At 43.0% G+C, this 16,227-nt stretch overlaps 1 protein-coding gene across 5 annotated transcripts in view; it reads left to right on the top strand.

Annotated features, from left to right (window-relative positions):
* GBE1 (1,4-alpha-glucan branching enzyme 1) overlaps positions 1 to 16,227 on the top strand; it is a 309,698-nt gene that overhangs the window by 192,132 nt on the left and 101,339 nt on the right. For 4 of the 5 annotated variants that reach the window (XM_073617016.1, XM_073617018.1, XM_073617015.1 and 1 more), the window contains 2 exons: positions 11,335 to 11,433; positions 11,505 to 11,642. In XM_073617016.1, coding sequence (XP_073473117.1) covers positions 11,335 to 11,433; positions 11,505 to 11,642 — 237 coding nt within the window. The remainder of the gene's footprint in view (positions 1 to 11,334; positions 11,434 to 11,504; positions 11,643 to 16,227) is intronic. The other variant, XM_073617017.1, reaches the window with a different exon arrangement.

The following is a 16,227-nucleotide window of genomic DNA, read 5'->3' on the forward strand; positions in this document are numbered from 1 at the left end:
GCCTCTGCAATGTCTTGGGGGTTCAGTAATTTTTGTCCTGATTTAGGGTGGAATATGTGGGTTAATTTTTGTTTGGCTGTTCTATCTTTAAGTTGGCTTGCAAGCAATTTACCTGCTTTGTTGCCATGAAGATAGAAGTTTGCTTTTAAAGCTCTTAGTTGTTTAAGGTGTTGGTTTGTTAGGATTTCTCTCAGATCAAGTCTCGCCTGATTCAGTTTCGTCAGTATATGTGGAAGAGGATTCAACTTATGGGTTTGTTCTAATAGTTTTATAGAGGCAAGTATGGTATTAAGCCGCTGTGACCTAAGCTTCCTAGCAGTGGCACTCTGCTTCATTAATATTTCTTGAATAAATGCCTTGTGCGAATTCCACAGTGTGAAGGGGTCCGCCGTGGACGGAGCGTTTATTTCAAAAAATTCCTGTAGTGCTTTTTGTATTTGTAGCTTGTTCTCAGGCCGGGCCATGAGCACTGCATCATTTCTCCATCTGTTCGCTCTCGTCCCTAGCTTTCCCCTCCCCAGTGAAATAGACACAGGTGCGTGGTCTGACCACGTAATGTTTCCAATCTCTGATTGTTGGATCTCCTGCAAAAGAAATTTATCTGTAAAAAAAAAGTCAATACGGGTGTAGGATTTATGGGCATGTGAGAAAAAGGTAAAGTCCTTTTCCGTGGCGTGCTGACATCTCCATACATCAAATAAGGAAGATGAATCAAGAAAGTTCGCTAGGGTTGTTCTGTGGGATCGACTTGGTGAGAAGTTGGACAAGTCCATTTTGCGGTCTGTTATGGCGTTAGTCTCCACACATGATGATGTGACCCTGGCAAAGAGGGTGGACCTTTTTCCAAATTTTGTTCAAAGCTGAGATCGGTCTGATATTGGGCAAGTATACGTTGACGATAGTGTAGAGAGTGTTGTTTATCTGTCCCACTAGAACCAGGTATCTTCCCAAAGGATCCGCTGTCAAGGAAGTCAGTGTGAATGCCACTGAGTCTTTTATAGCAATGAGAACTCCTCTTTTTTTTGTTGGAGCATTAGCTTGAAATATATGAGGAAATTTTTTATGATTGAATGGCGGAGGGTTTTTCGAGGCAAAGTGTGTTTCTTGTAAGCAAAAAATGTCACAGTTAAGTCGGGATGCTTCTTTCCATGCTGTTCGTCGTTTAAATGGGCTATTCAGGCCATTAACTTTCAGTGAGGAGATTTTAAATTCCATCTTTAAACTTATTGTTTCAACAGGCAGAGACTTGAGAAAGTGGGATGTTTAGTTGGCAATCTGTGATTTAGGGGTACCACGGGGATCTAGATTACGAAGTAAATCCAAATTAGTCAATAGAGTGCAACCAGTGCTGGAAGACGGCAATTGGGTATGCCACAGTCAATTAGTAAAGGGAGAATAGGTAGGGAAAAAGGGAGAAGAACCAGCTGTTCCAACAGGAACAGGTATCCAACAATGGAAGCAAGAAAAAAGGTATGGTTCTATGTAGAACCTGAGCGGGTAGTTGTCTGCAATATTCAGGGGAACAACTGCTGCTATGATAAAATTTAACAGCTTGTGCATTATACTAGCTCGCCGGAGCTAAATCAGCTTGTTTGTGAGGATGTTTATCCAGGCCCTTGATTAGTGGAAGGGAACTTGTGAGGAGGAGAGGTGTGCGGTGTGACCGTCTTGTCTGTAGTCTCAGTGTCTGGGTCAAGGATTTGCCAATCACGGAGAATGCGAATGCCCTCTTTTAAAGAATTGATTGTGTAGACACGATCGTCTTTCGTGACAAGGAGTTTTGCCGGATATCTCCACTGGTAGGAAATGTGGTGGTTTCGCAAAGGCTTTGTTATGGTGGCGAGTTGTCTTCTTTGATGCGTGGTATGGGCAGACAGATCTACGAACAGCGACAATGTCTGCAAATGATCCGGGAGTTGATCTGCATGTCTAAAGGCCGCCATTAATTTCTCCTTCGTCGTAAAAAAGTGGATGCGAGCTATCGTATCTCTGGGTAGATGCGCAGGGAAGTGCTTGGGTTTTGGCAACCTATGTATTCGGTCGATTAATAAATCTTCCAGCGGGAGGTCTGGTAGGGCATCTTTCATCACATTGGTAAAGAAAGACATTAAATCAGGATTTTTGATTTCTTCGGGGATTCCTCTAATTTTAATATTGTTGCGTATGGAGCGATCCTCCAGATCTGCGATTTTAGTTTTCATCCATGTGATTTCATCTTCATGGGTATTATGGGCATCTATCAGCTCATTAAAGGTAGAGGCAAATTCTCCCATTTTATGTTCCACATGTGTGACTCTTTCCCCAATCTCTCTCACTTCTGCTTTAAACTGCTGAGCAAGTGATAAAATGTCTGCATGGAGTGTGCTACGTAAGGAAACCAGCATATCTTTTAATGTAGTATCTAGCACTGGTTGATTTACTGTGGGGAATTCAGTAATGGAGTCCTGCAGCTCCCTGGTGTCGTCTAGGGAGCCTGCCATGTCACTCACCTCCAGAGTTGAGATTGGTGTGTCTTGGTATTTGAGCTTAGTCTTCACTGGGCTGGAGGAGCAGGAAGAGGACTGGGAGGCTCTTCCGGTCTCCTGGTGTAAGTTAGAGAAGCCTGGGGAGAAGTGCTGCAGACGCCTCTCTGTGTCCTTAATGAGGCCTCGTTTGTGCGGCTGGGAGCTGCCTGCGCCATCTTGGCTGGAGGAGCGACGGGGCTGTGTGTAGAAGTCCGTCATTCTTCTAGAGGGATTCCGGTCTTTCCGCTTACGGGGCATGTAGCGGAGGGATGCCCGATCTGTTGATTGATATTTGTGCCTCTTTTTTTATGGCGCTGGATGTTCGTTAGACGCCCCGGCGAGCTGGCTGTATGCAGAGCAGTGCTTTCAAGCGGCCATCTCCTTCGCCAGCCGGCCACGCCCCCCACGTCTGTACTTCTTTAAAGCTGAACTCCAGACAAATGGCTAAATACACAGATAAAATACATATACATATAAAATACATATGTAGCTCTGTACCTTCTAAAGGATTTATATTTGTCCATACTCTTTCTTCCTATCAGCATGTTCCTTGTTGGCAAAGGAGCACTGTAGGTTAAATTCAACTGCTTACACTGCTTGCATTAAAATACATTTAAAGGGTAAGTTCTAAAATAAAAACTAATGCACATTTTTTATTTTTTAAACAAATTTGCATTTATTATTTTAGGAGCCTGCAGAGTTTTGAACCTGAGATCAGTGGATCACGGGTGCAATGTCCACCTCCTGCACACACTGCCTAGAGCTCTCTTATATACCTCTGTACAGGCAGACAGTTCCTGAGCTGTAGGCAGTGTGAATGAAATAGGAGCGTGCTGATTAGTCCACCTGCAGTTCATTCAAATTACAAGTCTGCTGCTGCAGAGGCAGATGGGTAGTTTTTTTTTTTTTTCATTTAGTGATTCCAGTGAATGAATGACGCGGCTCTGTGAATGGAGCCCCTGCACAGCTGTGCCGTTTTTAAAATGTGACAGCGGGCGCAGAGAGAATATGTACTGCCCGCTGTCACAGAGAGCAGAGCGCTGGCGGTGGGAGGCAGGTGTATAAGAGCATGCTACACCCTAAATACGGTTAACTTATGCCGCGTACACACGGTCGGACTTTCCGGCATACTTGGTCCGGCGGACCAGAGTGTGCCGGACAATCCGCCCGTGTGTAGGCGCCGGCGGACTTTTCCGGCGGACTTTTTCCCAAAAGCCCGCCGGACCTAGATTTGAAGAAAGTTTTAAATCTTTCCGCCGGACTCAGTTTCGGGCGGAAAGTCCGCTCGTGTGTGTGCTGGTCCGACGGAAAGCCCGCTCGTGTGTATGCTGGTCCGACGGACCAGATACGACACGAGGGCAGGGTATTGCATCTCGCGCTCGCTGCAATAGGAAAAACACATTTTCCTATTGCGGCGAGCGCGGGGCATACCAGGCCCTTAGGTCTGGTATGGATTATAAAGGGAACCCCCTACGCCGAAAAAACGGCGTGGGGTCCCCCCTAAAATCCATACCAGACCCCGATCCGAGCACGCAGCCTGGCCGGTCAGGAAAGGGGGTGGGGACGAGCGAGCGCCCCCCCCCCCTCCGGAACCGTACCAGGCCGCATGCCCTCAACATGGGGGGTGGGTGCTTTGGGGGAGGGGGGCGCCCTGCGGGGCCCCCCACCCCAAAGCACCTTGTCCCCATGTTGATGAGGACAAGGGCCTCTTCCCGACAACCCTGGCCGTTGGTTGTCGGGGTCTACGGGCGGGGGCTTATCGGAATCTGGGAGCCCCTTTAATAAGGGGGCCCCCAGATCCTGGCCCCCCACCCTATGTGAATGAGTATGGGGTACATGGTACCCCTACCCATTCACCTAGGGAAAAAGTGTAAGTAATAAAACACACTACACAGGTTTTTAAAATATTTTATTAAACAGCTCCGGGGGGGATCTTCCTCCGGCTTCGGGGGTCCCTCCGCTTCATCTTCTCCCGGCGTCCGGTTGGTTCTTCTCCCGGTGTTCCAGTTCTTCGGCCGGCTCCTCTGCTGTCTTCAGGTAGCTCTCTTGCCAGCAGAGGTCCGGACTCCTGGGCTCCTGGGCTTCTGGGCTTCTTCTCTTCTCTTCTCTTCTCCAGATGTTGACACGACGCTCTCTCCGGCTGGACTGCTCTCCGAGGGCTGCGTTGTGACTTATATAGGCGGAGACCCCGCCCCCTTTTGATGTCACAGTCCCTGGGCATGCTGGGACTGTGACGTTTTAGGGGGCGTGGTCAACATCACCCAGTGACCACGCCCCCTAAAACGTCACAGTCCCAGCATGCCCAGGGACTGTGACATCAAAAGGGGGCGGGGTCTCCGCCTATATAAGTCACAACGCAGCCCTCGGAGAGCAGTCCAGCCGGAGAGAGCGTCGTGTCAACATCTGGAGAAGAGAAGAGAAGAGAAGAAGCCCAGAAGCCCAGGAGTCCGGACGTCTGCTGGCAAGAGAGCTACCTGAAGACAGCAGAGGAGCCGGCCGAAGAACTGGAACACCGGGAGAAGAACCAACCGGACGCCGGGAGAAGATGAAGCGGAGGGACCCCCGAAGCCGGAGGAAGATCCCCCCCCGGAGCTGTTTAATAAAATATTTTAAAAACCTGTGTAGTGTGTTTTATTACTTACACTTTTTCCCTAGGTGAATGGGTAGGGGTACCATGTACCCCATACTCATTCACATAGGGTGGGGGGCCGGGATCTGGGGGCCCCCTTATTAAAGGGGCTCCCAGATTCCGATAAGCCCCCGCCCGCAGACCCCGACAACCAACGGCCAGGGTTGTCGGGAAGAGGCCCTTGTCCTCATCAACATGGGGACAAGGTGCTTTGGGGGAGGGGGGGGGCCCCGCAGGGCGCCCCCCTCCCCCAAAGCACCCACCCCCCATGTTGAGGGCATGCGGCCTGGAGGTGGGGGGGCGCTCGCTCGTCCCCACCCCCTTTCCTGACCGGCCAGGCTGCGTGCTCGGATCGGGGTCTGGTATGGATTTTAGGGGGGACCCCACGCCGTTTTTTCGGCGTAGGGGGTTCCCTTTATAATCCATACCAGACCTAAGGGCCTGGTATGCCCCGCGACGGGGCTCGCAAGGTGTCAATCTCGCCGATAAAAGCGTCAAGATTGACATCCTTTTCTAGTCCCGTCGCACCTGAGTCACGTTCAAAATGAACGGACTTGTCCGTGTGTGGGCAAGTCCGTTCATTCTGAAAGTCCGCCGTAACTCCGGCGAAAGTCCGTCGGAAAGACGGGCGGACTTAGCCCGCCGGAAAGTCCGGTCGTGTGTGGGCAAGTCCGTCCGTTTTAAAGTCCGGCGCACCTGGCGGACAAAGTCCGTCGGAAAGTGTGCCGGACCAAGTAGGATAGAAAGTCCGACCGTGTGTACGCGGCATTAGTCTTTAATGATGCCTTCATGAATGTAAAAATTGCTTTCATTTGTGCCTTTTTTGTCTGCCTGAAGTTTAGTTATTTAACTTTTATATAACATTTTTTTTCTCCCACAGCTGTCTAGTGTATAAATGTAAAGACTCTTCCTATAGTCCCTCGTTATATATCAGACTGTGTTTAGCACCTTTTTAGTTCTTAATGAAACCTAAAGAATGTTCTTCCTGCCGCATAGCACATAGCCAACAGAAACATTAGGGATAAAACTTAACAGTATAAGGAACTATAGCTACACATGACAATGAGCCAGAACAGCCTTAATGGAAAACAGGTCATCCCCTTACAAATATTCCTAATGGAAAAAGATAAAAACAGAGGGCGCACTGGCCTAGTGCATTATCCAACTGCAATTTTATTGAAAATGAAATATATAAATATATAAATGGCATATAACATATGCCATTATGTTACTTTGCTACTATGTACTATGTTATGGAATTAACATTTCATTGTTTTACTAAATCTTATTGTGTGCATTCTTGTATTATTTCAAGATATATGGTCACAAATATGGTTTATCCACCATACATCATCATTAGTATTATTATGTTGTGTTGCCTCCCTGGCTGCATGCTTCACATAAAGTCCCAAACCTTTTTTCTCATATATCGAAAAACTGGAAAATTGTTGTCACATGTTGTTTCCAGATGAGCTCATACACTACCTATGTTTGTGAGTAGTTACATTTTATATTTCATTTTCAATAAAATTGCTGTTGGATAATGGATAACTAGGCCAGTGCGCCCTCTGTTTTTATCTATTTCCCGCAGTGTCCTGAGGACAACCCCAGCCCTAGAGGGCAACAAGGTTCTAAAGTAATATCCACCTCTGACTATAGAGTCTTCCAACTTGGACTATCACACCTATGTGCAGGAGAATATTGTCACGAAATATTCCTGGTGCCCTTTAATAGGGAGCCCACAAAGTCTACATACTCAAAAATTGAGTGCGTTGTCACTGCTTCCACAGGAACTAAGCCTATAAGTTAGAGGGCTAGCCATAATGACCCAACCAGCAATGATTCTAGATGTCTCAATCCCGCTTGCCAGAGAGAGTGACAAGAGATATCCTTAAACTCTAAGTAATGCTGTAGCTTGTGAGAATGCGTGAAGTTTCCCAATACCCATGGCATGGAACCAGTTATCCTGAGTGGTCCTGCATATGGGAGGAACAAATCTTTTGTTTTCATAGGATGCCAAAGCCACCTTGGGCTGCAACCCAGTATGGTTATAAACACTACCCGTATAAGGCGAAATGCCAACAAAGATCTCTCATACTCTAAGGCCCAGATTCTGACAAACCTCCTGACTGAGGAAAAAACCCTTAGAGAGGCTGCCTTTATGACCAAGCTTTTTACTCAAAACTTGACTGAAAAATCCGAAATGTATGCTGCCATGGAGTCCATCAGGAAAGGAAAATTATTTGATGGGACATTTTCCATTTTCGAGTCCATCAGAACAAGCGGATTGATTTGCACTGCAAAAGAAAATTAGTAAAGAACTGTGCAGCAAAACAAGCCACGAAGTATATCCAGCCCAAGGAAACATGGCTGCTTCACGTGCATTTACAATTAACTATGACTATTGAACTATAAACAAAGACTCTTTTCAAACATTAGTACACATTTGTGAGATATATGCACCAGGCTTATCGCATTGAAAAGCATTCATTGGAAATTCATTCCCTTTAAATCTGTCCTAATTTGATGGCATAGTGCCATGTTAACTGGCCCATTTTTTGTGTTCTCTTTGAATTTCAAAAGCTTGATTAGTAGGTAAATAAGAAAGTGGATTTATTTTATTGTACTATTATTTGGGCAGAGAAATACACAAAAAATACATTTCCCAGATGTGTCCTTGATAAGTAGTAGTCACGGAAAGACAAAAAACAAAAATCGGAACATATTGTTTGTTTTGTACATTCACAACCGTAACATTTTAACTTTATCATGCTGGGTAATATACTATGTAATGTCTGAAATCAATGGTCATTGAAATAACCTTGTTGCTTACTGCTAAGGCTTTGCGGAAGAGAAAAAAAAAATTGGAAAGCGTTTTGATGTTCTTGCTGTGCAAGCAGGCAATATTAATTTTCGTAAAAGTAGTCTTTTGGGGGAAATTATCTATCAGGATATGCTGGCTGTTGAATTCATATGCCAAGCTACAAACAGGATGCAATCAAAGAATTGATGAGTAATGAGTGCATTATGGGATTAGTGCAAAGCACACAGAACTGAATAAGTTGCTTTGAATGTTCATGTTGAAGTGCAGGAAACATGTCCCATGTAACAATAAAAATATAAGCACATTGTAGATGACTTTGTTCAGGCTTTTTTTTTTTTTAAGATGGACACAGTTATTCATGCAATGGAAATGTGTAAAATCTAAAAAAATATCTATTGACATAGATGTACTTTTTTGTATATTTATCTGTCCTTCAAACCTAAACCACCGTTTCACCTTTTTGATCTCTGGAACACCATCTCACCTTTAAAAAAATATGGAACTTTTTAGATTAGCTAAGATCTGCCCCACTGACATAAAGTCAAAGAGTTGAATTATTTAGTAATCAAAAAGTACACTGATTTTAGCATATTTGCTTATACCGTATACTCAGCTCAGGTAGCCATAGCGGATACAAACTGTTAGTTATATCCATAAATGGGGCTTAAAAAAAAAAACAATAGTTGTGGTTGTAAGCTGCAGGTTGGGCTCTTTGGAAATAGATTAACACTTTGTGGTGGTTACTTCTGAATCATTATACAACACTGGTGCACATATTCCTTTAACCACCTCAATACAGGGCACTTTCACCCCCTTCCTGCCCAAGCCATTTTTCAGTTTTCAGCGCTGTTGCACTTTGAATGACAATTGCGCGGTCATGTTACACTGCACCCTAATGAAATTTTTATAATTTTTTCCCCACAAATAGAGCTTTCTTTTGGTGGTATTTGATCACCTCTGCGGTTTTTATTTATTGCGCTATAAACAAAAGAAGAGGGACGATTTTGAAAAAACAATATTTTTTACTTTTTGCTATAATAAATATCCAATTTTTTTTTAACAAATTTTTTCCTCAGTTTAGGCCGATACGTATTCTTCTACATATTTTTGGTAAAAAAAAATCGCGATAAGCGTATATTGATTGGTTTGCGCAAAAGTTATAGCGTCTACAAAATAGGGGATAGATTTCTAGCATTTTTATTTATTTATTTATTTTTTACTAGTAATGGCGGCGATCTGCGATTTTTATTGTGACTGCGATATTGGGGCGGACATATCGGACACCTTTGACACATTTTTGGGACCATCCACATTTATACAGCGATCCATGCTATAAAATTGCATTGATTACTGTGTAAATGTGACTGGCAGGGAAGGGGTTAACCACTAGGGGTCGATCGAGGGGTTAATGTATGACCTAGGGAGGTGATTCTAACTGTGGGGGGAGGGGACTGACTGGGGGAGGTGACCGATCGGTGTCCCTATGTACAAGGGACACGCCATCGGTCTCCTCTCCTGTCTGACAGGACGTGGATCTGTGTTTACATGCACAAATCCACGGTCCTGCTCTGTTACACGGCAATCGCAGGTGCCCGGCGGACATCGCGGCCGCCGGGCACGCGTACCAGGTCCCGAGCGACACAGTGGCCCCCTAGTGGCTCGGGAGGGCGATCACGTCATATGACGTCCGCCCAGAACAAGAGAAGCCTCGTCCCGCCGTCATATGACGGTAGGCGGTGGCTTAGTGGTTAAATCAATAGTGCAAAAAAAGGTATCCCACAAATACATGGGCCTCAAAAAATTCAGTTCATAAAGAAAATGCGATAACTATAAATAAATATAAAAGGTCCACAATTCATATATATGGAACATCCCAACTCCATTGGCAAATTGTTGCCTCGTGACATAAGGTGCTCACAGTGCCAACATATTAAAAACATGCTCAGTTGCTGTCCCTCATGCAGAGCCTCTCACCAGACACAGATCTCAACAAAGGAGATTAACTGCGCTTTTAATTGTAAACTCCACTGGCTGGCTCCAATACTTGTATCAAAGATACCCAAACCAGGAACACCGTACTAGATCTCACCACCAGCTGCTCACCACATACTGTAACCATCAAAAGATAAAACACAGAACAATAAACTCTCCAAAGCACCGCCACGGGACCCGCCGGCATGCACAATGACGTCACAGAAACCGCTTTGCTGTTGAATTGTGGACTTTTTATAGTAGTCACATTTTCTATATAAACCATATTTTTTTTAGGCTTATTTATTTGTGGGATACCTTTTTTTTTATTTATTTTTTTGCACTATTGATGGAAAGTTACATGCGCACCTGTGTTGTATAGTATCATTTTTTCTGTCAGGTATTCAGACATGGTCAGGTGCTGCAGTCTCTCTGACCCACTGAGCGTGAGTTTATCTTATTATTTAAAATACTTCTGAATCATGTAGCCTCATTTTAAAAATGAACTGTGGATAGAGCATACAATTTCAAAAAGAATATATGGTATCTCCCAGTGTGAATTTTTGAAAAAAAAGTCCCTTTGCTCCACAGTAGTTGCTGAAGCTTTCAGAATGCATGATGTTGCAATCTTTTCTAAAGACAACTGAGATTTTCCTTTTGTGCCTCTTCTCTTCCCCCTGAGTGTGTAATTGTTAAAGATGCATTGCCGCAAGCCACTTAAAGAGCACCCAGTGTTATCTAATGATCTTCTTGTTGGCAATCTAAATTCCTCCTCCCTTTGTGTGCAAATTAGTGTTTCAAAGTGCACAGAAAGCAAAGGGCGCCTATGGATATACCCAACAACTCTGTGCTAGAAGACTTTTGGGGCAATTTACACTCCTTTGCTTCAGGTGTACTATTTGTGGCCTACATGGCATGCAGTATTTAATACCCTTATCTTTAGTTATACAGTTTACACCAATGTGTTTTCATGCAGTGTAATTACATAGGGTTCATTTTATGGGGATCAATATTTACATTTTGCTGCATGTAGTTTCATACAAGAACCAGTCTTCCAGACCCTTCCCATGGAAAAACATAAACATCCATGTGTGTTCACACATGCAAAAATGTAGCAATTGAGTCAATACATCACATTAAACAAACATTGAAAAACTATGTTTAAGCAAAAAAAACTAATATAGTTTAGGTGGATCTATACTCTACTAAACCCCCCTCCACATCCCTAGGAAACGGTGCTGTTTTTACATGTTTTTACATATTCCATTTAGAAATTTAGAAAGTATAAGTCGATAGCTGTTGTTGCTGATGCTTTTATTTATCTTTTTGTTTCCTAGCCTGCCTTTTGCTATTTCTACTAAATAAAAATATGTATTATAATCCAGCTATTTGTGTGTTTTGTTCAGGATGTATCTGGGATGCCAGCTCTTTGCTGCCCTACGTCCCAGGGAGGTTGCGGGTTTGACTATCGACTAGCAATGGCAGTGCCTGATAAATGGATCCAGGTAATCTCTTCATATTGCATTTTATGGACTTGTATATCAATGCTAAGCAATTTATTTGACTGTATAGGTAGTCACTATGCTTGCTTTTTTTTATGCAGATTATAAAAGAGCTGAAGGATGAAGAATGGGATATGGGCAATATAGTACATACACTCACTAACAGAAGATACAATGAAAAGTGCATAGCTTATGCCGAGAGCCATGACCAAGTAATGTATATTCTTTTTTTAAGTGTAAAAAAAAAAAAATTGACATACTTGTGTTGATGGACAAATACAATACTCTTTATATATTTGGCATTACAGGTATGGGATTGTGTTGTGTTGATGGGTAAATACATTTCTCTTTCAAGTGTATTTTCCTGCATTTGAGCCCATTTTGAGATGTTTCTGAGCTGCTTCATAGGTACATATGCAATTCAGCTCCTTCTAATTATTTTAGTGGCTTTAGTCTACTTTTGCATTCCCATTGATTAGTATAGAGGCAGTTCTAACGCAAGAAAAATCTTGTGTAAACAGGTCCTTATGCAGATACATGCACCTGTTTCTGCGAGAAACAATTTATGCAGCTATAAAAGATTTAAGATATCAGTTGACCAATCCAGTTGGTTTGACCACAATCCACATCTTGGTTGCAGCTAGTTATTTGTTCTCTTGTGCAACCATATTCACTTTTATTGACCTGTTGCCATTGTTTCCTTCGTGATTGCATGATAGGTGTCTGCTGTTTCCCCTCTTTCCTCCATAGTTATTTAAATGCACACTCAGGAATGTGCACATTAATGTAACAGTCATGACTGCTTAGTACAGAGATTGCACGGACTGTAAAACAAGCCATGTATTATACAATTTTCTTTCCTTCAACCACAGTCAGTGTTGATACAGGAATTCCTCCTGCTGCGCTATTGTGTTCTGACAGGTTTCCCAGCCCTCAGAATACAATGACCACTCCCTGCAGGGACCTCATGAAAAAAAACGGCTAGATCGACTTTGGTACCACTAGTCTTCCCATAGACTAATTGAAATTCGGCTGATTCCTGCTTATCCGGTTGGATTTCATATCCTCTATGGCTGCCCTTAGGAAAAGTCTGTGACTATCTTTGGTATTCCCAGTTATGTTCCCGTTATGCCTAGCCTGAATTAAAGTGCAAGTCTGTGTTTGAGCCAAAACCAGTATAGCCCCTCTCCCTAGTCCCCATGGTACAACCAGTTGGTGTACACCCTGCCCCCCTCACAAGGTCATGCTATCGCCTTTGTCTGCAGCCCAGCCAGTAGAAAGATCTAGTACCCTGGCTGCACACACCTGTGCACTAACATCCCATAGACTTCAATGGGACATTGTTCTTACTCCATTCAAGTCTATGGGATGTCAGTGCCCAGGTGCAGGCTGCAGTGTGGGAGGTCTCAATGGTCATAAAAGGTAAGTGTGGTTCTATTGGGGAAAGGGTGGGAAGTAGTTGATTGTACTAAGGCAGGGGTAGGCAACCTTTGAGAGGTGGAGATCTACCATTACAACAGAAGAGATCAAAGATCCCCGGGGTGCCACAGCTCCCAAAGGTCAGTAGTGGGTAGGGCCATGTATAGAGGTCATTAACTGATAGGGCAGTGTACAGAGGTCAGTAGTATGTAGGGTAGTGTACAGAGATCAGTAATTGGTAGGGCAGTGTACAGAGGTCAGTAGTTGGTAGGGCAGTGTACAGAGGCCAGTAGTTGGTAGGGCAGTGTACAGAGGTCAGTAGTTGGTAGGGCAGTGTACAGAGGTCAGTAGTTGGTAGGGCAGTGTACAGAGGTCAGTAGTTGGTAGGGCAGTGTACAGAGGTCATTAGGATGTAGGGCAGTGTACAGATGTCAGTGAGATCTATTGCAGTGGACAGAAGACAGTAGTAGGTAGAGCAGTGTACAGAGGTCAGTAGTATGTAGGGCAGTGTACATAGGTCAGTAGTATGTAGGGTAATGTACAGAGGTCATTTAGGATGTAGGGCAGTGTACAGATGTCAGTGAGATCTATTGCAGTGTACTTAGATCAGTAGAGTAGATGACAGGGGTGAGCAGGAGAGAGATTAACAAGGCAGAGAACAGGGTGTCTACAGAGCAAATGACCAGGGGTCAGTGGTGTAGTGTAAATGGGGGGGGGGGGGGGGTTAGGTGAGCATGGTACAGGGGGGTCTGGATGGCAGGGACTTGATGATGATCTGAATCCTGCCTGCGGTTGACAGGTAGATCGCAATCAACAGGTTGCCAACCCCTGTACTAGAGGGACTGAAAAGATTTTGTCCAAAACGTTTGCTTGTACTTTAAGTATGTTGGATGAGACCTCCTTGTGTAGGATTCTTCCTGAATGAAGGGACTGTTCGGTGCAGTTCTTGACCAATAACCATGTTACAGTATTTCACACTTACTATTATTTTGTTAATGAAACTTATATTTAATGTAGGTACGATGCTGTTGCTGACCTTCCCAATGAAAATGCCAGTTACCTGACTCTCATTCCAGTCCCGTGACTTTAAAGTGTTGCTCCAGGCACAACTTTTTTTTTTTTTTTTTTTTTCTTGGAAGGGTTAGAACCCCTGTATAGTTTTCACTGCTCTCCGGGGCTCAGTTAGTGAGATTTCCTATTGCTTCCTTTTTTCAGCCAACAGGGAATATGGGTATATCTCCAATAACAACACACAGCTTTTTATTTCTCTCTGTGTCCCTGTTTCAGATTTCCCCTCAATTTCTCTTTGATAAAATGTCACAGGGACAGTAAGTGTAGGGAAATATCTTTAACAAAGCACCAAATAGCATTGCAAATTCAACAGGGGTTTCTAATCCTTTCCTATTCTAAGCTTTCTTTTTTTTTTTTTTTGCTTGCTACATACTTGTTCTGGATCCATGATTTGAAATGTGCTGAATCTAGACAGCCAGGCAACTAGCAATTTTTAGTAGAAGGGCCACTATTTCATCTCCGGTTTTCCTTCAACCTCTATGTAGCATAAGAGCAGGCAGTGGTTGAATCAGTTGCTTTGCTTATGAAAAACTCTTTTTTTTTTTTTTTTATAGTTGACTTGGAAGACAAATAGGCAGTTGGGAAGCAGAGTGACCATGCCCCTTTCATTTATCTTTGTCTAAAACAGTCTAATTTCTTCCATGTCAATCAAATGTCCCTGTTGTACAAATTGCTTGTGTGGGTCGGTCAATTCTAAAGTAGTTGTACATTTTATGTTCCTAATCATATCCATATTTAACCTGTCATTGGCTACATTCCAGATACATAGCTCATTCAATATAGTCTCTGTATCAAATGCATTTCCACTCTGTCTGAAATGCACGGGCTACTGTCCAAGTATTAATATTGAACATTGTTCCTCTTCCGTCTCCTCAATTTTTTTTTTTTTTTGGTGCTGCACTAATTAGATGAGCCTGTGGCTTTGAGTTGATGACAGTGTGCATATTATGGAGCTAAAGCTTTTATAATTATAAAACTGCATAATGAGCCATTTAAGCTTCATACATCCCACCCCTACTGAATACAAAATAACTGATACTGTCTGATTTTATATTAGATTTGTCCATCACATTCATATTTAAAAAGGACACAAGATAAATACTTTAATCAGTATTAAACCCAAAAGCAAATATTTATTATATTGCAGATTACCAATTCTTAGATGTGGTGGCTGTATTCATTTTTTTTTTCTTTTTAGGCTTTCTTTCCTCTATTTTCACCTGGTGAAACTGTGAGTAAAGCCTCTTGCACGCTGCTGCCTGAAAATGCTTTCAGGCATACAGCATTTTTTTGTACTGATCTAAAATACAGCCCATTGTTTTTATTGTGCCTGTACACACAGGCCTGTAGACTTGCTCTGTGTCTTGGTCGGTAGAAAAAATAAATAAATACAGAAATCTGTGTTGCCGGTCAGTATTTTGCTTGCATACTTGCAAATATGTGTAAATGCACACAAATACTCGCAAACGCAACACTGCCTGCTTGTGTGTGCATACTCACAAATACGTGGAAATATTCGCAAGCGATATACAACCCATCCATCGTGTTTTTTTTTTTTCAGCCAGAAATGTCTGTAGCTCATACATCAGCATAGTGTGCAAGAGGTCTTAGGCTGTTTTTTTTTTTTTATCAACAGAACAAGCTCTCCCTGCAAATGTATCAGAGTGTTGAGACAAACCATGTACCACTAACAGGGGTGCTTACAACTGTTGGCTTTTATTTATGTAAAACCTTTATCCCAAAGGGGAAAAAACGGTTTACTGTAATTGCTTATGAAGTATTAGTTGGAGTTTGGCTCATTGTGTTAGTGTATTTAAATCTGCTAGTACATTTAACACACTCCTCCCCCAAGTTTAACAATGCAGTGGTGCCCTCTGTGCGCTTTCAATCAGAGTGGAAGCACTCCAATACAGAAGGCATGTTGCTGGCCAGAGTGAAAACAAGAGGAAAAAAGAGTATAAGAAAAGAAAACTGATGCAGCCACCACATCTAATGATTGTTAAGCTGCAATATATTACATTTTTGGAATTGGCTAAAATACCTCGCTAGGAGTTTAAAGGAGAAATGCCTTCTAAATAATAATAATAATAATCAGGTATTGGAGAATTCAGTTTACTGCAATATTTTATGACAAAGATGGTGAAAAAATGCTATTACTGCCTTTTCAAGATACAAATTGAAACAACATTGATATAGAACTATAAATAATCAAAATCGTATAGTGCTCATACACTGCTGAGAATAAAGTGCTATAAGTGCAAAAAATAAAATTCACCCATATATACATGTAAAGCTTTAAACGTGTGC

Source organism: Aquarana catesbeiana, linkage group LG02, assembly GCF_042186555.1.
Source record: "Aquarana catesbeiana isolate 2022-GZ linkage group LG02, ASM4218655v1, whole genome shotgun sequence".
Taxonomy (NCBI): Eukaryota; Metazoa; Chordata; class Amphibia; order Anura; family Ranidae; genus Aquarana; species Aquarana catesbeiana.